The following is a 25,375-nucleotide window of genomic DNA, read 5'->3' on the forward strand; positions in this document are numbered from 1 at the left end:
CTCGAGCATAACAAGAATAGAAGACAGGCCAGGGCAAAGGCTCTATTACAAAGGACTCAGGAACATGCCGGGGACTGTTGCTTTGTCAATGCGGCTCGGTATCTCGAGGGGAAGGCGTATGCGGCAGTGAGCATCAACCATCAAGGGCAATATCACAAACTCGACAACGATCCGGACGACAATGGCTGACATAGCAGAGCAAGCAGCAATCGCATAGGCCTTGCTGGATAACAGGAGGTCCACATTTTACAGCAACTCAAGATCGGTGGTCAGAGCATTTGTCAATGGAACAATATCAAAACTAGCTTTGCGGATTCTTCGGGACAAAGAGATTGAGCCACACACGCTCATTTGGTTCCCAACTCACATAGGACGCATTGAGGGAGCCCCGATCAATCTCAATGAGTCAGCCCACATAGCTGCGCGAAGACTAGTAAAGACGTAGCTATTGGGGGGCACGGCGCTGGTGTGCAGGAGAATTGTGACCCTACCATCTTGTATAACAAGCTAACAAAATATTTTTACCTGGTGTGGGGACAATACCCTCCACCACACAGGAAACTAAGCTGACAGGTCGGAGTGTACCCTAACCCTGCGCTATTGAACAGGATTTATCCCGAAATACAGCCAACTAATACATGCTCCTTCTGGGATAATATAGCTAACTTGGAACATATGTTCTGGCAGTGCCCCGCATTACATTGCGGGGAAGTCATCACGCCGTTCAAATGGGAGGGTGCTATCACAAGCTCCAGACTCAAACAACCGTTATGGGCAGTCCAACGGGCCCGCGACACAGCAGAGAGACTTGGTCTTTCTGTTCCGACGTGGGAGCGGTTTGCAACGTGCTAAAGTTCATTCCGAAGGACCAAATAAAGTTCGTCCATCCATCTATCCATCCTTTCTTGCATTTTTGCTTAATAAGTAGTGAAAATGCATTGCACCCTAGCCTGCCTAGCAACAAAGCGATATGGAGTTTGAAAAGTGCAATACAAACATGTTTATTGTTGTCATTTCCAGCTTAAGCCTAAGGGCTGTCTGTGACAGCAGTCTTGATGCAAAAGTTTTGCCAACGACATTTTTGCCTGTCCTCTTAATAGTAACAGTAGAGAAAAAAAAAATGAAAAAATTGGCAGATCCTAAGCTTCCCCTTTAAGAGTTGAATGCGATAGCAATATACTGTTCCTGGTGCGTACTTCAAACACTTAGTGCTTCAAACACACTTGCTATATTATGCGGCTTTGAGGGAAAAGGCACATTGACGCATGTACCTTTTGCAGTGAGTGGCTGAGTTTAAACCATAAGGTCATTATGATAATCACATGTTCTGATGCCCGATGGCAATGTACACTTATACCACACATTATTACTGCAATATTTCATTTTGTATTGTGAAGCATGTATACAGGACGCATGTGTTTGTAAAGCATGAAAGTTACTTTCACTGCATTTCCAAGCAAAGGAAGTTATTTTCCCTGTATTCACAAGCAGAGGCGTGGCTGTGTGGTAGGACACCCGCTTGCCACGCAAAAGATCCTCGATTTTTCAGTCACGTACAAGATGATAATTTTTTGCTAACGATGCCAATGCCAGAGTTTCTGAGAAACGAGCTCTTTAATGCTATCGTGTTAAAAAAAAAGGTCATATTCTGTTTTCAGCACATCATGACGATTGAAGCTTGAATACTTCTCATCATAAGTCGGCAAAAACGTTGGAGCTCAAGAAATATAGTTTGCTCTAAGGGCTTGCTCGAACTCTGACTCACCAAAACTTTCCGCAATCGAACTGACCTAGACTCAGAATCACTTTACTTTTTCTCAACCTAACTCTTTTGGTCTCAAACTCATGAATGCATTAGTACTCATCCAGACGCACTCAGACTTGGACTCGTGGCTTCAAGTCTGACGATCTGAGTGATTCGACTCATGAGTCCTTCAGAGTACAATTAGCTTTTTTGATCATGGTGTCAATGCTCTTCAATGCCAATATTTTGCATAATTGGTGCTTTGCGATACACCATTTGATCCTCTGCCATAAAATGCATGTCATTAAAGTATGGACATTTTTATGAAATACATGGTTCACATAAGACTTTTTATCATGAACTTCCCGTGAACTAGTTTGCAGGGGGAGATCATGGCAACCCTCCTCTCCTTAACTCATTCCTCTGGCAATAAATATTGAGATGACACAAGAACACTCATGCTTGAAGTAAACTGTGCAGATAAATTGAACCTTTTCATTTTACAGGCAACAGTTATCACCTTAAACTTTTTTTGTCCTTTATCCTCAGCCACTGCTTTATTACGGCAAACACACTGTGTCATATCTGATAATGTTTTAATTAACTTGCCAACATCCATATGTATGCAAGTTGTGCCTTTTGCACATGGTGATCTTGGCTCACACAAGATTTCAATATTCTATACTGACAGCAACACTAGTGGGCATTATTGGTGAGATTAAAAGAGGTCAGGCAAGCAAGGTGAGTGACACTGCTAGATGGATTGTGCAGGTAGTATATAGAAGACTATGGTAATGGCATTGTACTTTTTCATCATAGATGCAAGCTTTCCTTACAACACAATAAATAAAGTATAGGGCTAGTTAGTTCGGATTCAGACGTTAAAAGTCGCAAAAATACAACGACAAAACAAGGGCATAAAAACAGGATGAAGGACAACTAACAAGTGAAACTTTTATTCAGAACACACATGTATAAAATGCTCAACCCAGAGGACCTTTCGTCATGATAACCGATAAACACTGTCACCTAAGGCAGGCCGCAGTCAACAGGCACATTTTGAAGAAACGCTATCTCGGTTTCTTGTAGCCTAATCAAGGGGTGGCTTATGCACCTAGAACCTTCCCAGCTGATATGAGTCAGTCCCTCCAACACGACTCATGCCTTCGATGCCACGTGCCTATTCATGACGTGCCGCTTTAAGTGGCAGTTTTCATTGCTCATCATGGTGAGGGTTATCTGGGATAAGCATTCAATAACGTGTGTTCTGAATGAAAATTTCAGTTGTTAGTAGCGAATTGAGCTGCTTTTCTGCCCTTCTTCCATGGTTACATTTTCGCTCCTTTTGAAGCATGTGTGCCCTTGACAGCATTTGATTGAGGTTAGTAGAAATAACAAACGCCTGCTATTGTTAACACTTGCAGAAACATTTAGGCTCACTTTGCTTGGCTTTTCTGATTGTGACAATGCCACCATGGGCACACATGGAAATGACAGACAACAAACAGGCTCTACATGTAAGCTGTGGGTATCAGGTACTGGCTTTGACAGTTCATGCCACTGGGGAGAAATGGGAGGTAAGTCTCCCAAATACGAGCTTAAGCAAACCTATGCCTTATTTAGACACTATATTCAACTTTCTTGACTATCTGCCAACTGGGTTAGCCAACTTGCACTCTTCTCTTTCTGACATTAACTGATACCAAGTACAGTCAGCAGTAGCTCTTAAAAATGCGTAGAGGGTCTTATAATAATAGGCTTGAATACAGGCACAACAAAGGAACATTTATCAGCAAAATTGTTTGCCTTCATATGTCAATGGGCAAAACTAATGAGTCACTTACTATGCTTCACTTTTCCTTCCCCTGCTTCCTTTGCCAGCAATGCCACTTGGTTTGAAGTCTTCTTGCTAAACATCCATTTCAGCATAGCATCATCAAAGCAGGGGATCGATGGCAAGATTGTCAGCCAGTTGAGAAAGCTCAGGTTTCCACTCATAATCAGGATCACCTGACAAGAATGAATGCACAACTAGAGATCACCTGAGAAGCAGTGCTGAAAAGTACAAGGAAATCTTCTATAAGCACCACATAAAAAAAACCTTCCTGAAATCTCAGAATGATTGGTTACACATATATGTAACATAAAAATATTTATTTAATAAAAACTGAAGAATAGTGAACTTCTCAGAATGAAGGTCGTCATTTGATTGATTAATAGAGTTTATTGACGCAAGGGCCAGATGTGGCCAAAGAGCGCCAGAGCGATGATAATGAACTGTGCGTTACGCAGTGTGGACAAAACATATGTGACGTGGCTGTAAATGGGCCTAAAAACAGTCGCTGTAGGTGCGTAAAATATACATAGAGTAAAATTATGCCAATGACAAATGATGTGAGCTATGGAGACATAAAATTCATTAAAAATGATACGTATATGAAATAAAAACTTGGCGTGCAGCCCTAGTGCTTCGGCAGAGTCCTTAAAACAAGGGCATGGAGGCCTGGGCTCATTGAAAGCTGCTATCACAGCAGCATCTTCTGGACAGAGGATGCGCTATGAGCTTGTTGGGCTAAAAACATTCAATACCCCATCTTTTAGAAAGCTTAGGACTGATTTTGCATAAAAAAGCGGCTCTTCGCCGAGAAACATAATAGGATGTAAAGGAAGATGATAGCAGTATGCTAAAAAAAATATTTCGTTCTTTCTCTTTCAGCTTCCAGACACTCCAGGAGGACGTGGAGGACGGTTAGCCTCTCGCCACATCTACCATAAGTAGGAGGTTCATCGCCAGTCAGAAGAAAGCTATGGGTATCATATGTGTGTCCTATTCTGAGACGACAGAATAGGACATCAGTTCGCCGTGTTCTTGTAGCGGAGGGCCAGTAACCCAACCGCGGCTTAATCAAGTGAAGCTTATTATTTATTTCTGTGTCCCACAAGCGTTGCCAGTGGCTTCGCAATTTCTTACGTAGGAAGGGTTTTAGATCTATTGCAGGGACAGCAGCGGTAGGGTTAATAGCGCGCAATATAATTGACGTGGCCACTTGGTCAGCTAACACATTGCCCTCGATGCTTCTATGGCCAGGTAGACAGCAAATAGTAACATGCTGGTTGGGCATATACGCAGTACACAGAACGAAATACAGCTCAATTATTACCGGATTTCTGAATACTAAAAGTAATCTTAATGCATTTACGATGCTGAACGAGTCTATAAGTATCATTGACTTTTGTATGTTTGATTTCCGTACATGCTTCACAGCCAACAATAGTGCATAACCCTCAGCCGTAAAGACACTTGTTTCCGGGTGCAGTACACCGGATTCTGAGAAGGATGGTACGACGGCTGCATAAGCCACCCCTGCATGCGACCTAGAAGCGTCGGTATAAAATTCTACGCATGAGTAGTTGGACTGGAGTTGTCGGAAATGGATTTTAATATGTGCTTCTGGTGCATGTTTAGTGATCTCGACAAATGAGTGTCACAATGTATAAGCTGCCACTGCCACGGTCATAAAAGTTTCGCTGTGGGCATAGGACAAAGTTCTAGCAGTGGAACACCCATTTCCTCACTCAAGTTTCTCGCTAGCAAAGAGAACGGCTTTCTCGCAGCGGGTCGATTATTGAAGAGGGTGGCAGCGGTCATATCGTTTATAGTTGAATAAGAAGGATGCTTGATGTTTGTGCGTACCTTTATAAAATATTTAAAATAAAATATTTGAAACTGCTATAGGATCGCTGCAGGTGAAGTGACCACTGATTCGACTCTACATAGAGACTCTGGATCGGACTTGTCCTGAAAGCACCGGTTGCAAGTCGGATACCCAGATGGTGAATGGGGTCTAGGATTTTTAAAGCACTTGGCATTGCAGAATGATAAATTATAGACGCATAATCAAGGCGCGACCAGACAAGGCTTGTACAACTTGAAGAGACACTTCCGATCACTACCCCATGTTGTACGTGATAAGAGCTTTAGGAGGTTCATCGCTTTCAGACATTTCATTTTTACATATTTAATTTGGGGAATAAACGTGAGCTTAGAATCTAAACTGGTTCCCAGGAATTTATGCTCGCTGCTCAAAGAGAGTTGGTCTTTCTTGATCGCAACATTTGGTAGTGGCATTACCCCTCGTTTGTTGGAGAAGAGTACGCAAGTACTTTTCTGGGTGTTTATTTTAAAACCATTCTCATCCGCCCATTTACAGAATTTGTTCATTCCAAGCTGCACTTGTCGTTTGCAGACAGACATATTGCATGATTTGAAACTCATCTGCACATCATCAACATACACGGAATAAAACATCGCGCTTGGAAATACTGACTGCAGGGAGTTCGTTTTTACAAGGAAGAGTGTGCAACTAAGCACGCCCCCTTGTGGAACACCAGTCTCTTGGGTAAATGATCTAGAGAGAGCATTTCCCACATTTACGCAAAAGGTTCCATTAGACAGATAGCTTTCAATTGTGTTTAACGTGTTCCCATGGATGCCCATGTTGCAGAGATCGCGTAGAATCCTGAATCGCCATTTGGTATCGTACGCTTTCGCTAAGTCTAGGAATATCGAAAGTACAAACTGCCTATGAATAAATGCATCTCTGATGTATCTCTCTATGCGAACAAGGTGGTCTATTGTCGACTTCCCCTCTCTGAAACCACACTGAAGGGGATCTAGTATTCTGTTACTTTCTAGAAAGTGGATTAAGCACCGGTTTAACATTTTCTCATATAGTTTGCATAGACAGCTTGTTAACGCTATTGGCCTGTAGCTGGCGGCCAAGGATGGGTCTTTGCCTTGTTTAAGTACCGGGATGACTATTGCTTCTTTCCATGACAATGGAATATACCCAGCTTTCCACATGGTATTGAAGAGGGTTAGGAGTGCTTTTAGTGCTTCGGGGTGAAGGTACTTGATCATTTCGTATATTATACGATTTGCCACCTGGTGCCGAGTTGTTGCAGTACGCAAGAGGTGTTTTAAGTTCAGCTAATGTAAATGGGCAGTTGTAAGTCTCACTGAATGGATGTTTACATTTAAGGGGTTGCCGCTCTTCGCGTTCTTTGAATCTTAAGAACGTTTCTGTATAGTGTGATGCACTTGAGACATATTCAAAGTGTTCGCCTAGGCAGTCCGCCTGTTCCTCCAGGCTCTCTCCTCGGCTACTTACCAAGGGTAGAGAATGTGACTCCTGACCCAATAACTTGTTTACCCTATTCCAAACCTTCTTTTCGTCGGTGTAAGAATTTATACCGGAGATGTACCTATTCTAACTTTCTTTCTTTGCAAGACGACGTGTTCTTCTGGCTTGGGACTTAACCTGTTTGAAATTTACGAGGTTTTCAGTCGTTGGGTAATTTCGGAGTAAATCTCCAAGCTTTATTTTAAATATTGCGCGCTTTCCGACAATAGTTGTTCCACCAAGGAATGCGCCGCTTATTAGTCATTTTGTTAGTTTGCTTAATACGTTTCACTACAGCGTCATTATTAAAATCAGCAATGTCATCTCCGTCTAAAAATGTAATTTCTCAGAACATTTCTCAGTTGGCCGACTTTTGGCATGTATCTTCTTTTGTTAGCTTCTACATAATCGGGAAGTGGTCACTCCCAAAGGGGTTCTTGAGAACGAACCACTCCAAATATGAAATTAATGTACTCGAGACAATAATCAGGTCTATGGAAGAGTATGTGTTGTGTGTAGTGCTATAATATGTTGGTTCTTTTTTGTTCAGTAGACATGCACCTGACGAAAACAGAAAGTGTTCTATTAGGCGTCCTCGCGCATCTAAACGGGAGTCGCCCCATAGGGAATTATGTGCATTTAGATCACCAACGACTATATATGGCGGAGAAAGTTCATCAATGAAGCTTTGAAATTGTGTCTTCGAAAGTTGATAGCACGAAGGAATGTAAATAGGGGTAATTGTTAGTAGCTTCCCGAACAGCACTGCTTGGACAGCAACTGCCTCAAGAGAAGTTTGGAGGTTTAATTGCTTACAGGCAACACCTTTATCAACTATTATAGCGACACCACCCGACGAAGCGGCAGCATCGTCACGGTCTTTGCAGAAAATGGCATATTGCTTTAGAAAGTTTGTTTGTGTGGACTTGAGATGTGTTTTCTGAACACACAGCACCTTTGGAGTATGTTTATTAAGAAGTTCTCTAATATCATCGAGGTTATGCAGAAGTCCTCTCACATTCCACTCCATGTAAGATGTGTGTGTCCATTTTAGATGTGTTTTGTGCTGTGTGCTCAAGGATGGAAAGTTAGCTCACGGATCCTTTCCAGGGGCCGTGACACGAGATTTTTCTTTTTTGGATCGGTCGACGGAGTCGCGCCAATCCTTAGGCGCTGGCTGCACCCTCATGCTAGGTGTTGTGTTCATTGCCTCTTGCGTGGCGCTGGACACGCACTCTTGTGAACGCTGCGTTTGTTTTGAGGGCCTTGCCTCAAAACAAGACCTTCGCAACAAGACCTTCGCGGCCCCCAGTCCGGAGGTTGGTGGGTCCTTCTTGGATGGCGGAGTAGCACTGGCTGCAACCGCCGAGGGGGCGGATGGTGTCACCGCTGGCTCACTACGCGTGTGCCAGACAGCCGCCGGAGGCCGTCGTGGCGTTGCCCCCTGATGCGCCACTTCGGCAAAGCTGGCTTCTGGTAGGCAGGACACCTGCCTTCGTGCCTCCCTAAATGAAATGTTTTGTTTTACTTTAATTGTGACAATTTCCTTTTCTTTTTTCCAGCATGGGCATGACCGTGAGTAGGCGGCATGCTTCCCATTACAGTTTGCACAGTGAAGAGAGTTTTCACAGGCATCAGATGTGTGTTCTTCAGCACTGCATTTCACGCAAGTTAGGTGGCCTCGGCAGTTCTGTGAACTGTGGCCGAACCACTGGCATTTGAAACATCGGAGGGGGTTTGGTATATATGGCCTCACTTGAAGCTTGATGTAACCAGCCTCAACGGAGTCTGGCAGTACACTTGAATTGAAAGTAAGTATCAGGTGCTTAGTCTGGACTTCTTTGCCATCACGCCTCATCCTAATTCGTTTGACATGATGACATTCTGTTCGCTGAAACCCTCCAGGAGTTCAGCCTCCGTCAGCCCTAACAGGTCATCATCTGAAACAACGCCACTGGTGGTGTTCATGGTTCGGTGTGGGGTTACTATTAATTTGGTATCTCTGAATTTCACTAGATTAGGCAGTCTCTCATATTGTTTCTGGTCGCGCAGCTCCAATAGGAGGTCACCACTTGCCATTCTCGATGCTTTATATCTTGGGTCAAAGATTTCCGACAAAGACTTGGAAACTAGAAAAGGTGAAAGTGTTCGCACTGGTTTGCCGAGTGTGTCACAGTGGATAACATAGAATCGGGGAAAAAATACTCTCTGGTGACCAAAAAAGTGGAAGACTTCATCGGTGCACCCTCTTTTCTGAGGGCGATCAGGGAGTGGGGGAAGAAACTAGCCATGTAAATGTTTAATTTTCGACAGCGGCGCCAGCTACCCACCATGCAGTCCTACAAGGGGACGCTGCAGGTTCTGTAAGTATAGGCCCTGCAGATGCCAGCTGTACGCCACCACTATAATCGAATATGGTGTATCCAAGGTAGGATAGCCACACAGGGTTAACCCTTGCCGCCAGGAAACACGGAAGTCAATGGAAGTGAGTAGAGGACAGGAAAGATTTAAAGTAAAAGAAAAGACCAAGATGTGAGGTAGAGACCGGAAAAGGCGACTGCCGGTTCCCCCAGGGCGGGTCAATCTGGGGGTGCCATCTACGTGAAGTCAGGGCCAAAGGGGTGTGTTGCCGCCGCTGGGGGGCCTTCCAGATCCAATCACCCAGCATTGGCTCAACCCCAGGATCCCCTTTTCCCCGGACACGGCTAGGCGTTGGAGGGGGCCGAAACCCCCCCGTTAGCTCAGGTCCGTGGTGTCGCTACACACCAAACGCCTGCTTGCACAGACGCCCCTGCAGGGGAAGGTCATTATTTAATTCACTTTTACACTAAACAGCCCCTCAGCACTACAGTATCACACTTTTGAATCCAACAATTCTTTGATATAAGTGAATCGTTTATGGCGATAAGAGCAGTATACTTGGAGACGATGCCTTCAGACACTTCATTGCAATAGTTGAGCATGGGATAAGAAAACTTAAAAGAGTATGGAAGGAGATCAATGAGGAAGGGCATAAGAAGCATGGTGAAGAAGTGTGTGATCTTTGATGTTGCAGAGGCAACAATGCTCCCTCCCTACCCCATGAGCAGGTCTCACTTCTCATCAGCCCTGCCAGCTAAACAGTTGGCCGCATGTTTGAGCATGAAAGCACATCCACAGCATCATGGCAACTTGCCCTCTGTCGCTTGATCAGGAACCATTTTGACAAGGACCAGGAACCTATTTTTGCAGTATCCACACACTAACATGCCTTATCAGAGGTGCAGGAGAGGTTACCATGTTTATTTTCTGGTCAGCCTCACTGTCTTTAATACAGTTGGTAAGACCTTTACGGTTTGCATGAAGGCTGTAGTTTACGGCTCTCAGGATAAAACTGCCGATTCTCACAAAGTGTATAGTTTTGTTACTGTTGTTGGTGCTTTACCGTCACCTTGCAATAGTTTTACATAAAAGAGAGAACATACTACTGATGTTCTTGAAACCGTTGGCTATAATGCAAACATGGTCAAACTGGTTCACTGTGTACTGTCTAGCTATATACACTGCAGCTGAACTTTGCACTTTTTCATTTTGACGCATGTGTATTCTCAAGGATTTGTGTAATGCATGTGTATTCTAAAGAATTTGTATAATGTGGAAAGTCATTCTGTTTGGGTGACAGAAACCTTACCATGTGCTTATTCTGTAAACTATATATGCCTTGCTTTCTCAATACACTTCCAGCTACAAGTCTGTGCCTGTGTCATCGTTCTTTTTCTTTATTTGTCCCTGTATGCTAGTGTGGACTATTTCTTTTATTAAAATGAACTAATACAAGCTAGCCCAAATGGTTAGTTTGCTGCTTTGAACTGAACGTCTTGGTGGTGGTAAAATTTTCATGGAGGACACGATATTTCATGAAATGTAAAACTTATGCACCATTTAAATTTATTTATTAGTCATTAATTTGTCGAAATAGAAGCTGTACCTGATTACTGTGGATTGCCTGTGAATTTCCAATTCATCTACATGTGTATTTTTGTAAGATGCAAGTTCAAGGATACAACTCTGCAAAGGTGGGAGGTCTACTACGCTTGAATGCAATTATGACTGAATCCATGACTTTCGCCGTTTCGAACTTTCATAATAACAATCTTGCCACAGTCCCCTAAAATTTGTCATATCAACATTTCACTCCACTTACCTGAAATGATATCTGAATTATTCCACAAGCTATCCTGAATGGTCTCGTCAGGAACACGAACCATGGCACAATCAGCTCAATGATGTGATTCCCAAGGACTTCCAACTTGTGCACCAAAGGTGGGGTTTGGTGTAGGTAGTAACTAAGCGGATTAGGCACTGGTTGTGTCTGTAATTAATACAAGACCATTCATAATTCATATCAGAAAGAGAAAGAAAAAATGGCCTTAACTTTTAAAGTAACTGATTGCCAGTCACGACGTGTGATTACCTAGATCCTAGTGGAAATGAAAAGACTGAATTATAGTGACAGAATCACCATTGTTCTCAAAATTACAAACGAATTTGTAAATCTAAACTGTGGCTAAAAGTTAATATATTGGTATCGCACGCTGCCTGGCAGACAAGTCTTGGTACTACTGTACAAAAGAGTAACTTGGATTGCTGTATCGAGTCTGCTCTTGTTCAAGCCGACTATAATTCGCGCTTCAAGTTAGTCTGTATATTATTGGCCATCCTACTTTATTTCACGTTTATTACAAAACAAGATGGAGTTGATGCTGAGAAGCAGCACCGCCTTCGCAGAAACAAGTGAAACTGGCAGGGTATGCAAAGCCACAATAATGCACACAGCGCATGAACATGAACTACCACAACACAAATTTGATAAATAAGACCTTACTTGTTTTCAAACACATAATCACAATAGCACTGAGGATTGAAATATTCTGGAAAAAAAAAAAATGTTTCACGGAATTTTCTGCATTACCATTTTACTATTAAATACTCTGACTGGTAAGGCTTCCATGGCACTAAAGAAAACACATGTCATAAAATTGATTGTCAGTTCCTTTAATAAAGCCAAATACTATAGGGTTTCTCAATTGTGAGGCACAAATTCTCAAAATAATGTTGTGTTTGAGCTGCAATAAAAAAAGTTTTTTTTTTGAAGGCGAGAAATGCCATACTGAAGGGAAACAAAATTAATGAAAAATAACAAAAACGCTGACCAAGGTGAAATACACAAAACTTAAAAAGACGCTTGGGCTCCCCACACGGGAGCCTTGTTCACAGTGACCGCAAATGGCGTAGTGCGCTCTTCTTATGCATGTTTCATCACGTGTTGCAGACATCGCGCGTACACAGGGGGGAGTGCCCCAATACTTCTGTTCAACGTATGCACAGTAGTTTGAATGGCCAGAGATTCCATGTGCAATCGTGGTAACAACTTTCTTTCCGTGGCAATGATGCAGGCTTTATCCCAGTCGATAGCGTGCCCAGTAGACGCAACATGTTTTGCGAGGGCATTAGAAGCTACTTTCTTGTTCTTGACGTCATTAAAATGTTCCCGGAGCCTTCTTTTGTAATTGCCCGTTTCGCCAATGTATCCATATTCACAGTCTTTGCAAGGAATTTTATACACCACCCCGGGAAAATCATGTCTGTCCAACTTATCTTTGACATTTGTAAGACGGCCTCGGAGCTTTCGTGTCGGAACGTGAGCCACTTGTACGTCGTAGCCGCGCAATACCCGAGCGAGGGTCTCGCTGAAGCCTGGGACGTAAGGCACCGATGCGCGTTTTCTCGTAGCAATGGTGTGTGACTGAGGCGGACGCTGCAGTTGTCGCTGCACCGAGTTCATGAAGGAAAGCGGGTATCCGCAAGTAGCCAGCTCCCGTCAAACAGACTCAACATCTTCTATTGCGTCCTCTTCCTTAGAACAAATCCTCCAAGCGCGCTTTACGAGTGTAGACACAACAGAACGTTTATGGTAGGATGGGTGCACAGAATTGAAGCTTAGAAAACGACCGGTGTGTGTTTCTTTTCTGTACACGCTGAAAGTCAGGCGCCTACCGTCTCGTTTCACGAGGACGTCAAGGAACGGATGGCAGCCGTTTGATTCTTCTTCCACGGTAAACTGTATCGCAGCTTCCACGGAATTTAGCTGTTGTAAAAATACTGGCAGGGCATCCCGTTGCAAAACACAGAAACAATCATCCACATATCGAAGGAAAGTCTTGGGCGGGGCAGCAAATGAAGTGAGAGCCCGGTATTCAACAGCCTCCATTGTAAGGTTTGCGACACTAACGAACACAGAAGATCCCATTGCAGTGCCATGCACCTGCTTGTAGTATTTACTCCCGAATATAAAGTAGGTGTTCTCTAAGCAGAACTTAAGCAACCGTAACAGATCAGGAACATCGATGGGCGTTTTGTCCGACAATGATTGGTCTGACTCAAGGGCTGTTTTGCACACATCGATTGCCAGACCAACAGGTATACTTGTAAAAAGCGACCGTACATCAAAAGATGCTAGAACATCATTGTCATCTAGTACCATGTCGCGTACCTTATCAATGAAATTACTGGAATTCCTTAAGTGCGTTTCACTTTTTCTAACGAGTGGCGAGAGGGTACTGTGTAGGTAAGCCGAAAGCTTGTTCAGAGGCGACCTTGAAAAATCGACAATCAGGCGGATTGAGACACTTGTCTTGTGAATCTTAGGCAGTCCATACATAGCTGGCGCTGATCCATTGTTACAAAGAAGAGAGTAATATAAAGACATTTGTGTAGGCGGCACGAAGCGAAAGACGTCTGCTAGCAGCTTTTGGAGGTCCCTTTGAAGTTTTGCTGTTGGGTCGCTATGTAGTGAAAGGTACGTGCTGGCATCCTCGAGAAAGGCGTTAATCTTGTTCACGTAGTCATTCGTGTCGAGCAAGACAGTAACGTTGCCCTTGTCTGCAGGAAGTATTACAATGTCTTTATTATTGCGTAGAGACTTAACCGCCTGAAGTTCTGTTGAGGTCACCCAATAATTAGTGCTCTGACTTTGTACGTTGTTTTTATCTGATGTCTCAGACAGGTTCTCTCCGACATGGCGGCCACTGTGATTTTTTATCACATAGAGTGTCGATTCAGCCAATGACTTAGAGTCGGTCGGTCCCTGCGTTCTTTTGTGCTCTCCCCGCTTTCTTCTGTTTACCCGCCCTGTCGAAGGGGAACATAAAGCAAAGCACGGAGGCACCGGCACTAATTTGGTATCGCGGTAACATGGTTTCTTGCTGTTGCGTCTTCATATAGCCCAACTTCTAGTATAAGCCTCCAGAGCACCTTCTACTTTGCCTATCAAGTTAGCAAGACTAGCGCAGTTGCAAAATGCCTTGAAGTCTCTGCAGAAAGCAACAGCAATGTTAAGCAGTTTTCGGTCATACTGAACACTCTTTTTTCACTCATATTTGATTCTTCATTGCCCGCAGTATAGCGCATATTCAAGGCAGCCAGAGAACTATGTTTGATATAGGAATACCTTGGAGAGAGACGTTGGGTACATTGGCTGAGAAGAAATAAGACTGATTTTGCATTTCATTAATCTTAGGTGAGCACATAAGGAACCCAGTGAGATTTATTTTTTTTTCTTTAGCATATAAGTCAATACAGTACGTCAAAGCTTCATTTTCGTAGTGTGGCTACTGTGTACAAGTGCACGCTAAATGTGGAAACTTTATTGTACCCAATTTAAAATACGTTTGCATAAATTGCTAAGGTCTGTGTTGATGGCATATTCGTCCATAATGCGTGTGTGTTTTGTAAGTTGATACTGTGAACAAATTGCAGTAAAGTAGATAGGTGGGCAATTTGGAACTAACGCATATTGAGAAATTTTCAGCGCGAACAAGACAGTTCTTTGACAAAACTGTCATCATGCACAAACCTAGTGATGGAAGGGCACGGGAACTCACGGAAGCGTACTTCATAAAAATGCGGGCGATGTTTGTATATCTGAGCTGTTCGTTTGCCTTGTATAATGTGAGCTACGTAAGCCTAGTGAATTGAATTTGAATTTTACTTCAATAAAACTTCAGTTGATGCGCTTGTGTTATGTAGTTCCTTCTTTGTGCCCCGTCCCGTTCACACTGAAAAGTTTTCAATGTAAACAAACATAATGAATTTATCAAAGCAATGTCATTAAGGTACGTGTATCAAGTCCCTGATACAGCTTCTAGAGCACTGTGTGCTTAGTAAGATTCTTAGTTCACACAGGACGTCACAAGTGTCAACACTCATCGTGAAAATGCTGTTGAACAAAACTATGACTGCCTCTTGTACCGACATTGCTCAAGTCCTGTGACATTGCTCATTGCCCTGTGAGACCACCTGTGAGGTAGAAGGTATAAAACAGTGCAAATACAGGGTTTTGTGGAACGATTTGAGTCTATAGTCAGAAATGCAGCGCTTGTGTCAATAGTACTTTTCTTGTAACCTTCTCTTTGTGCGGTTTTTACCTTACGCCTTGTATCAAATCCAGCTAGCCCAATTATTAGTATGAATTGAGTCCTAGGTAGCACAAAAAATATTCCGGAATAAGCGAAATATTTCCAGCGGTGATTTTCGTTTCATTTATTGTACCGTCAGTACTAAACAAGGTATTAAGAAGGGTGTAGGTTACAGGTTACAATCAGTAGTTCGTACAGCATAAGTAACGCATAAATGTGCAATACAGAGGAAAAAGTAAATATACCATTACAAAGTATTAAATCAAGCTAAGTTATACAACAAATAAAAAACGTGAGAAAAACAAACATACATGATATGCAGGAAAATAAATGACAATCTAGTTAGCAATACTGCTTAAAGGGCCACTCACCAGGCTCCATAGCAATTTTAGTTAGACAGTGGAAGTTGTTAGGTGTCCGATGAGGAACATTTTGCCACAAAAATTTTTCGAATTGGTTGATCACGGGCAGAGAAAACGGGTTTTTGAAGTGGCGCAAAACCAGGATGAGAGGAGGCGAGATCGAAACCCTTGCCACTCCTCCGTGTAGCCTTTGCAAGCCAAATCTCTTCCCCACCCTCTCAGGCATCTGACCAAGAGGTCACATGCGCATGACGTGCCCAAACAAGTCCAACCCTCGAGCACGCGAGCGGCGTTGCTTTGCTGACCAGCGCTATTTTGCGGTCTTCTTCTGTTTCTGCGGGATGGTTTGGAAACGCTGGCTTAGACACGGCAGAATACATTAGCACAATGAGTGCGCGAATCCGTAGGAGCGTTCCACGGCGGTCGTCTGCTCAATGCGCTGCGTGCGGGTACACGAACACATGCGAAACGCCGGCACATTAGCCCCGCATCTCATTGTAATTCACGGGAGAAAATGGAAAAAAGACGCTCACACTCCCTTATGGCGTCTTATTTTTATTTAGAACTTTATTAATCTCTTCAAGCAACAAATTATATAAACTACGCATGCCATGTTAAATAATTTTCGCCACGTCACGCGCCACTGTTTGCAACGTCAGAGCAGAGTCGTCTACTGCATTGCCATGTACGTAGTTCCATTCATACGCACACGTCATGCCCTCATTCTCTGGGCGCATGCCGGTAGAAGGGAGGGGGAGCAGCGTTCATCTTGAAATTTGACCCATTTCCGCAGCGCGCAGCGTTGCACATTTTGGCAGACGTGATCATAAAAACCTCGTCTATGCATTGCGCTCGTCAGCTCAAAAATTGTTAAACCTGGTGAGTGACCCTTTAATGCAACATGAAACGAGGAGTTATCACTAAGACATAAAATATTTTTGAAAAGGTGGTTCCACTGTAGTGACGTGCAAGAAATGCATAATGGACAAAATGTGTTGGTGCTGCTAAAGGGAACATGAACCTCATAATATTGATTGATGCGACGCGATACATAGTGCGCATTATGAATGAACATGACATGCAATGTTGTGTGGTGAAATACTTTATGAAACAATGATAAACTGGAGATTTTAAACCGGGCTGCAAGAGATGAAACTGATAGGCTAGTTTTATGGTTGTTATGCTGGCAGTTCTGTTATAAGGAGAAAGAAGAAAACAAGATGTGTTATTCTGAACTAGTTCTAATGCTTTAATGAGTTTAGTGTTATGAAGTTACCAGACTAATCAGGATGATGCTAATTTTGGATGTTAGTATTAATGTTTTATAGTGTAATAGTTTTTAAAAGTCAGCAGCATCAAAAAGTTTTGCTTGAGGGAGCCAAGTGAGCAGTTAGAATTGTTAATTATGTAATTGATGTTTATTGTCCAAGTAAGATTTGATGTGATATGAATTCTTAAGTATTGTATGACGTTACTTGATCTCAAGGGAGATTATTTAGGTAGTATACCCGAGAAGAGTTAGGTGACATAAATACATGCTTAACTTTACATTTGTTAATATTTAGTTCCATTAGCCACAAGCTGCACCAGTTAGATATTATATTTAAATCGGAGTGTAGGTGATTACAATAGTCGTCTGAAGTCATTTCTGTAAAATTATTGCAATCATCAGCAAAAAGGTGGATATTAGAAGTTATTTGAGAGGGTAGGTCAATAATATATATTAGAATCAACAAAAGACCGAGGACCAACTTTTTGGGCACTCCTGAGGTAACATGGCACATTTATGAATTGTAGCCGTTAGGAGTAACGTATTGTAAGCAATTAGCAAGAAAGCATCCGACCTATTTTATTGGGTTAATATCAAGATTTAAGTCCCGTAACTTGTGGATGAGAAGTTTGACACATTTTATCCAGTGCTTTTGCAAAATGCAGTTAGCGGATGATGAATGATCAAGAATTAGATCAGTGAAAGGTATGAGTTGAGTCTCACATGATTATGATTTCCTAAAACCGTGTTGTGAAGGCGAAAAGAAGGTGTTATTTTCAAGAAAATTGTGGATGCTTCTGGTCACGAAGTATAATATCATAGTTAGAAGCACGTGCTGGTAAGAGAAATGGCACAATAGTTGGTTGTTAAGTTTTTGTTACCTGATTTGAGAAGTGGAACTACCTCCCCTACCTTCCACAGATAAGGTAAAGTACCTGTGAAGAGTGATAGACTCGATAGAGCTGTCTTTTGTAGTAAAAAATGCACATGCAAAATACAACGCAGCTCGTTTGTTATAAAGAAATATGTTGTAAAACTGTATTATGATCTATTTCTACAATATGCCAAATACCTGTGTCACACGGGCGTGCAAAAAGTCTTTGAAGTAAGCGGTCTTTTACGAAGTTGAAAGACTTTTAACAAAGAGGTGTTTGCGGCGCAGACACATGGCAGCAACGATCTCCTTTTAGTGTTTTCGTTCGAAGACGCTAGCGAAAGCGTGGCGCTAGCAGTTAAAAGAGAAGCAATGAAAATTAAACGATGTATCACAATGTACAAATTAACGACTTGTTGCACTGCTCGTTTCTTCAAATAAATTTAAGAATAAGAGATGAAGAAACACCAATGTGAAAGTTTTTTGCACTAGATAAGGAAGCATTCCCATAACTAGCGACATGCACAAGTCCGTCTGGCACCACTGTGCTTTTATTTACCGTATTTGTTTTTCGCTGCTCTCGACACGTTATGGGCGACCGTACGGGAGAAAAAGCGAGAATCGCAAGCCTCACGGCCTGCCTTCTCGCTCTGGAAAGCGAAGCAGACGCTGCAAAAGCCGCCAAGGAGAGGATAAAGCAGCGCAAGACCGAGCGTCACCACGTGATATTGCCGACGCGTTGTAGCTGCTTACGAGAGTAGAAAAGGAAATAACCATTAAAAGAGTTCATTACACCTTCTGCGGGATATGAAATTTGTTTTTACAAAGAGTTTTGGTGACAGAAAAATAAGCATTCGCTCTTTTTTTCCCACCACTCGAAAATTGCTGGCGCCCACTGGTTTCGAGGCTACTCATTCGGAGCCGTAAAAGAGATCGACGAACGCGGTTTACGAAAAAGACCGCTTCTGAAAAGGAGTTCGCTCTGTGCCGTGTGTCTGCTGTCAGGAACTCTTTTTCGAAAAACGACCGCTTACTTAAAAGACTTTTAAGTGCCCGTGTGACAGGGGTATAACAAATACAAAGATTGTTAGACTATAATTGTGCGCACATTTGAAATGAATGCGCAAAAAATCAAACACGACAGCCGCCACAAAATGTGTGCAACCTATATACATACCCCGATACAAATATAAAAAATCATGGCATGCACAAATTTACAAATTATACCTATAAACAGATGCAAATGCCAAGATCATAACACAAGGTAGATACATATGTTCAAGCACAGTATTCAGTAATAAATGCACTTTGTATACATTCAAACCAAATATAAATAGTAAAGTATTCACAGGTACTTTTATTTCTTGTCCTTATCAAGCCTCAGCAACAATTTTCTCTTTATGAGACAGAGCCAATTACCGACCAAACATTACCACTGCAGTAACTTCTTTCAGTTATTTCAAGCATAAAACCATAGAAGCGGTCAATTTGGGCGTCTTACTGGTGTCAGAACTCACTTCAGCTGCCAAAATCTCACAGACCCCTTGCGTAGGCAGTGCCGGGGTGAGGGGGGGGGGGATGCTTGTGTACACGTACACATACAAAGAGATGCACCAGCATGCATAAAAAACGGTAAAGCCTCAACCTGCAAGAAGTTTCTGGCTACACTGCTGGCACAGCCATGAAATAAAAAAGAAACCAATAAATAAATATGAACCATTTTGAACTAAACGCTTAAGGCAGCAACTATATGGTGAAAACTTCATGAACATTACTTATGTTTGCAAAAGCCTATACTATGTTACAGAAATTTATTATAAAAGTTTTCAAGAACTTAGGAGAACAATTGGACACCACGTGAAATAAGAATGTACATTTGTGAGGAAAGTGAATTATTTTTTTCAAAAGAAGACACTCAGCTATGGTCGCCCACGTGTAGTCACTGGTCGAGTGATTATCCCAGGAGACAGCTGCATTCCTAGTCACTGGTTCGTTCACAAGTTTTGCGCTGCTGTCCTATTCTTGTAAAGCATATGACACAATTTTGATACTGATTTGACTTCAAATACCATTTGCAGAAATACCATTTGCCAGTAGTTCTGTCCGCAGTTCAGCGGCATATATGTCTTAGATGTCAGTAGGTGATGTAACTTTTTGCTCCATTTCCTGGGCGCAGCGAGGTCTCTTCATGCAACTTTCTTGTATGAGACTCGCGTTCCAATACTCAAGATCGAGTTTTCTGTAAACATGACTGGTTTTCTCATGCACAGCAACTTCAAGTCCTTTTGTGAACTTCAAGGCATCGGCAGCAGCATTCCATTTATTCGATTTCGCAAGGAGATACTTCAAAGTGTCATTAATTTTTTCGATACCTTCGCTGGAATACCAGGAAAAAACACCAGGAATTTGTGTACATCGTGCAGCGCAAGTCGTCTTCGTCCTGAGATGACCTCCTGAGGAGCATTGTGCAATATTCCTGCGATCAGAGACCTGTCAGCACTTGCTCCCTCGTGTCGCAGAAGTCCAAGTATGCATCACTGCAAAGACGCGCCTTGGCGTGACAGTGTGAGGCCCAGTCACTATGATGAGACACTGGCCTTTGCTTCTGGCATGTCACGCTTCACGCTACGACGTTGGTGTAGTGCTTTTCCAGATTGACGATCAAGGCAGAGAAGCAGCGATAGCCCAGTGTCAGAACGAAACGAAAACAAAACAAAAAAAAAAAAGATATTTTGGACTGGAACGAAAACGTAAATAGAGCGTCATTAATTATTTCATTCCGGAGCAAAAACGAAATGTTTTTTATTGTTTGTTTGACGGGAAAACTCGGGGATCCGGAACAACTGACGTCATGAAACGTGAGCAATATTCTGCATAACTGAGGGCACAGAATCAGTGTGTATCTATAGGGCAGTCATCCCTTAGTAAAGGTGTGTCCAAATATTGTGCAAAACAAAAAAAAAAGTGGCAACCATAGATGTTTGTATTAATTCAAGCGGGCTTTCGTATGCCTTTCACACAGGCCACCCTGAAGTTTGCTTGATCACAACAGTGGTAGCGCATATAAGAGAATACCCTCATTGACAGGCTGCTTATGAGATCATGTTCGCACTATTCACAAAAAAAAAAAAAAACATTGAGCCTATTCAGAATATTTCTAATTCAATCTTCAGTGAATCAAATACGATAACATAGAAAAGCACTGGTTTGCGTTATTTGGTTACGAATTCACGGTAAAGCTACTTGTGCTTCCCTTAGGAACGTGGTAATTTATTTTAGTCCGGTCCCGGACTCTTAAAGGGAAAATCTTATGTTTTTGTAGTTAATTTAACTTTAATGTTTTGCAGAAAAAATAAAAACCATTACGAACTGTTAGGGAACTTTTTTTTCGCTCTGGAACGGAATGAAACTTTTTGCGGTGGAACGAAACTAAAACCAAACTAAAAAACCCTGCGATAGCGTTCGCTTCTCGCACGCTGACCCCTGCGGGGCTAAATTATTCTCAGGTTTATCAGGAAGAACTGGCCGTCATCTATGGAGCCACGCATTTTCATCAGTACATCGTGGGCAGACATGTGACTGTTCTGACTCATCACAGGCCACTCCTGAGTATCCTAGGGCCCCTGAAGCAGATTCCACAGACACTTTCGCCTCGTATGATCCGATGGTGCATTAAGATGTCAGCATAAGACTACGACGTCGTGTACTGTCCTGAAAACAAGCACGGAAACACCGACGCACTGAGCCGCTTACCTCTCAGAGAAACCATTGAGGATACACCTCAAGTTGGCTGCGTGCTCATGTTCGAAGCGCTATCAAGGCCCCTCACTAACAGCCAACAAAGTCACAATGGCCACACAAGATGACCCATCATTGTTCAAGCTATACAATGCCCTGATGGAGGGCAGAGTTCAAAACTTCAAGAATGAAAACTTCAATGCTTTTCACAAGAGAGCAATGGAGTTCAACTCTCTCGTGATTGTATCAAATTAGGATTACGAGTTGTCATTCATGACCCACTTCGACAACGAGCAATGGCTTTCATTCATGCCAGACACCGAGGCGTGATCACAATGAAGTGTGCCTGCAGCTACATGTGGTGGCCAGGAATCGGCAAGGGCACCGAGATAGCTGCAGAGTGCACGGCCCACCACTTCAATCAACGCACTCTGCCATGAGCTCCAGCACCGGACTGGGGCAGACCGAGCACACCTTAGCGCACATTCCTGGTAATTTCGGATGCCTACAGTAAATGGGTTGAAATTCACCATGTGAACAAAACAATATCGACAGCTGCCATCGATTTCCTGCGCTTTTTGTTCAAAACTTTCGGATTACCCCAAAAGGTGGTTTCAAACAACGTAATCGCATTCGTTTCAGCCAAAGTACAGGAATCCAACGAGTGACAACTGCATCGCAGTGGTGAAATCTGCTTAGAACCACCCAGCCACAAACGGACAGGTCAAACACTACGTGGTAGAGATAAAACGTGCTCTTGCGAGAACTCTACAGGGTCGTCACAGCGGCTCATTGCACGCTTTTTTTCTTTTTCAAGCAACTCAAACAGGCTAGATGGGCCAGGTACTGGAGAATCTCACGTTTTCTTGGGAGCTGCGAACACGCATCCCAGCCATTCTGCTAGAACCACCTTGAAAGGTCACACCACATAAGGAAGACTCCTCGCGTTGCTGGCAACTCCACAAAGGACAACCAGTGGTCGCCCGACAGTTTCACAGAATGCCCGAATAGATGGCGCCCATCCTAAAAAAAAAGTTTCGGCAGAAGATTTTGGTTTGTTCAAGTTAAAGCTTTACCATTGTGTCTTCTACCGGAAAACACATAGAAAGGCTTTAGGCCGTGCATTCCCGCTTCCAGCCAGCTGCAGGGATGCGCCCTGCCCTCCATCTGACCTCCCTCCCACGATACTTGACGCTGCGCGCCCGGGGACTAACTGACAGTCGGGGCAATCAGTGCGCCCGCGAACTAGTTGCCTGTCCTTTGTGCTCCTCGCCCCTTTTATGACCCACAGCGAACTCGAAAGCCAGCGCTCGGTCCATTTGGACCATGCTGCGCGCAAATGCCTTTCTTGAAAGTAATGAACACAGTTCCCTGTTACGTACGCTTGTTATTCCGGCTACCGTGGACATAACACAGTGCAAATAAGGTTATATGTTCCTAAAAAAATTAACTTCCCCGGATTTTAGCATTATATCTCTCTCTTCTAACTTACTTCACTTAATATTTTTAATTTCTATTATTAAATTGGAGTTGCATGATAACAAAAAGAAAGTGGATTTATTTATTTATAGACTTGTATTTAAAAAAAAAAAAAACTGCCAGTCTAGTGCCAGACTTTGGGCAAGGGTGTCTGGCGCAGTGGGCACAACAATGTGTAGGAGATACAGCAGTATAGATAGTTTTGAACGAAAGCGCGATGATTCAAAATGCAAAAAAAAGAAGCGACATAAAATATGGTCCACAGTCCTAAGAGCAAAACAAAAACTATAAAAACAGTGCCCACTAGGTTATGTTGTTTGGGTAAAAAGTAAAAAGAAGTCAAATACCAACTGTAGCAAAAATAAAGTCGGCAATATTAAGAAGCGAGACATTGCAGAATCGAAGCATTGAAAAGTCGTGCAGAAGCAAGGCATTTAACCTCAAGCAATCAGTCTGATCAAGATAGGTATTAAAGTACAATACAGGAGTACTTCTACAATACAGGAGTACTTACGTGATGACGCGTGAAGTGTATATTGTGCATTTATATTATTGTACCTTGTTTCCCCATGTTTATGATGGTAATTACACATACATTCAGTGTATTGCCTAACATCAAATTTACATCATGTCTTGTAATCTTTATTATTTTGATGCTACTATGTTTGCTCTTGTTTATAGTTTATTATTTTTTTGTACCGCACTCCCCCTCTGTAAAGCTATGTGCGATTGAGGGTAAAATAAATGAACTGAAATGAAATGAAAGTGAAGTGCACTGTAATATATAGGAAAGTGTAGTTATGAGCCATGTGAAACAGCTAACACATGAAGAAACTGGTTGAGACCGACGCTTTCAAGAATCTCTGGTGGCAAATTGTTCCATTCTGCTTGTGCGGGAAAAAAAAGGGTACCTGTATATAGGGGCTCAGTCACTCTTTCAAGATTGGAGGCACGCGTTTCGTGGCGCAAAGTTGGTTCAATATAATTACTTTTTTGTACTGTCAGCTTATTATTATATATGAGATAGAACAGCTTCGTTATTTTGTGATGTCTCTATTTCAGGGTTTCTAGTTTATCACTTTCCAGAACAATTGACGGAGATGTGTTACTTTTAGGCACTTAATATTAATTTTACAGCTTTTCGTTATATTGATTTAAGTTTATCTGTGTTAGCTTGCGTGTGCGGGTCCCATACAGCCGATGAATATTCTAGTATTGGTATTACATACATTTCACATGCAGTCATTTAGGTTTGCCGAATGCCTTAGCCAGTGCCCATCTTAGGCAGCCTAGTATTTTCAAAGCCTTTTTCTCAGTATAAGAACATGTTCGTTCCATCTTAAATCAGATGTGATGACAAGACCAAGGTGTGTATACTGCGAAACAAAGGACAAGGATTGATTGCCTAGGTTGTATTAGAATTTTAATGGATCTTTTTTGCAGGTTATGGTTATTGCCAAAGTTTTTCTCGCGTTAAAAGTAATTTGTCATTTTGTGCACCAATCTTGAATCTTAGATAAAGAGTTATTTAAAAGAACCTGGTCGCTGGAAGCATTAACTACTTTAAAGCACGCAGGCATCTGCGAAAAGCTTTAGATTTGCTGGGATATCACAGCTGGAAAAATTGATATAAACCGAAAAGAAAAGAGGCCCAAGGACGGATTCCTGAGGTATGCCGGATTTAAGCGGCACGAACGGCGAGTTGATACCACCGTCCGTAATATCGTGCCCGGTGAATATTACTCGCAATTTCAAAGCCTGACCGTGGATGCATTAGTTAATTAGCACTGATTAACAAATCAGTGGATAACTGTAACTACCATGTAACTTTTAAAACTCGAGAATGTGCTGCAAATTGCGGGGTCTATGTGGTACATACACTGAATGTTCGGAAACGTGCACTTCGTCCTTTTTAACAATACCCTATTGATGTGCTAATATTATCGATCTTCACCTCAACGAACCCTAAATATTGTTTCGCGGGGTCATAAAAGTGCCTTCCATAGGAATCCCCTCTTTTCACGCATACCCTATTTCAATTTTTACGAGGCACCGCAGAGTAAACCATCTCAACGCCAGATGGAGCTACGACGGCTATGAAAGGAATATGAAAAGGGGTCATGGTTTCTGGTCTGACGTTCGGCAATGCGGGAATAGCAGCAAGATAAAATTTGAGAAGCGATTGAGAGAAATAGGGGAGAAGTGTTGGGCTAGGAAGGTTTTCAGCTACCTATACCTGAAGAATGTCGACACAAAATGGAGGAAGCGA

General features: G+C 42.5%; 1 protein-coding gene across 1 annotated transcript in view; it reads right to left on the reverse strand.

Moving 5' to 3' along the window:
* LOC119175990 (lipase maturation factor 1) overlaps positions 1-25,375 on the reverse strand; it is a 98,587-nt gene that overhangs the window by 33,539 nt on the left and 39,673 nt on the right. The window contains exons 7-8 of the mRNA XM_037427085.2: positions 11,111-11,278; positions 3,589-3,754 (exon numbers count right to left, since the gene is read on the reverse strand). Coding sequence (XP_037282982.2) covers positions 3,589-3,754; positions 11,111-11,278 — 334 coding nt within the window. The remainder of the gene's footprint in view (positions 1-3,588; positions 3,755-11,110; positions 11,279-25,375) is intronic.

Source organism: Rhipicephalus microplus, chromosome X (genome assembly GCF_043290135.1).
Source record: "Rhipicephalus microplus isolate Deutch F79 chromosome X, USDA_Rmic, whole genome shotgun sequence".
Taxonomy (NCBI): Eukaryota; Metazoa; Arthropoda; class Arachnida; order Ixodida; family Ixodidae; genus Rhipicephalus; species Rhipicephalus microplus.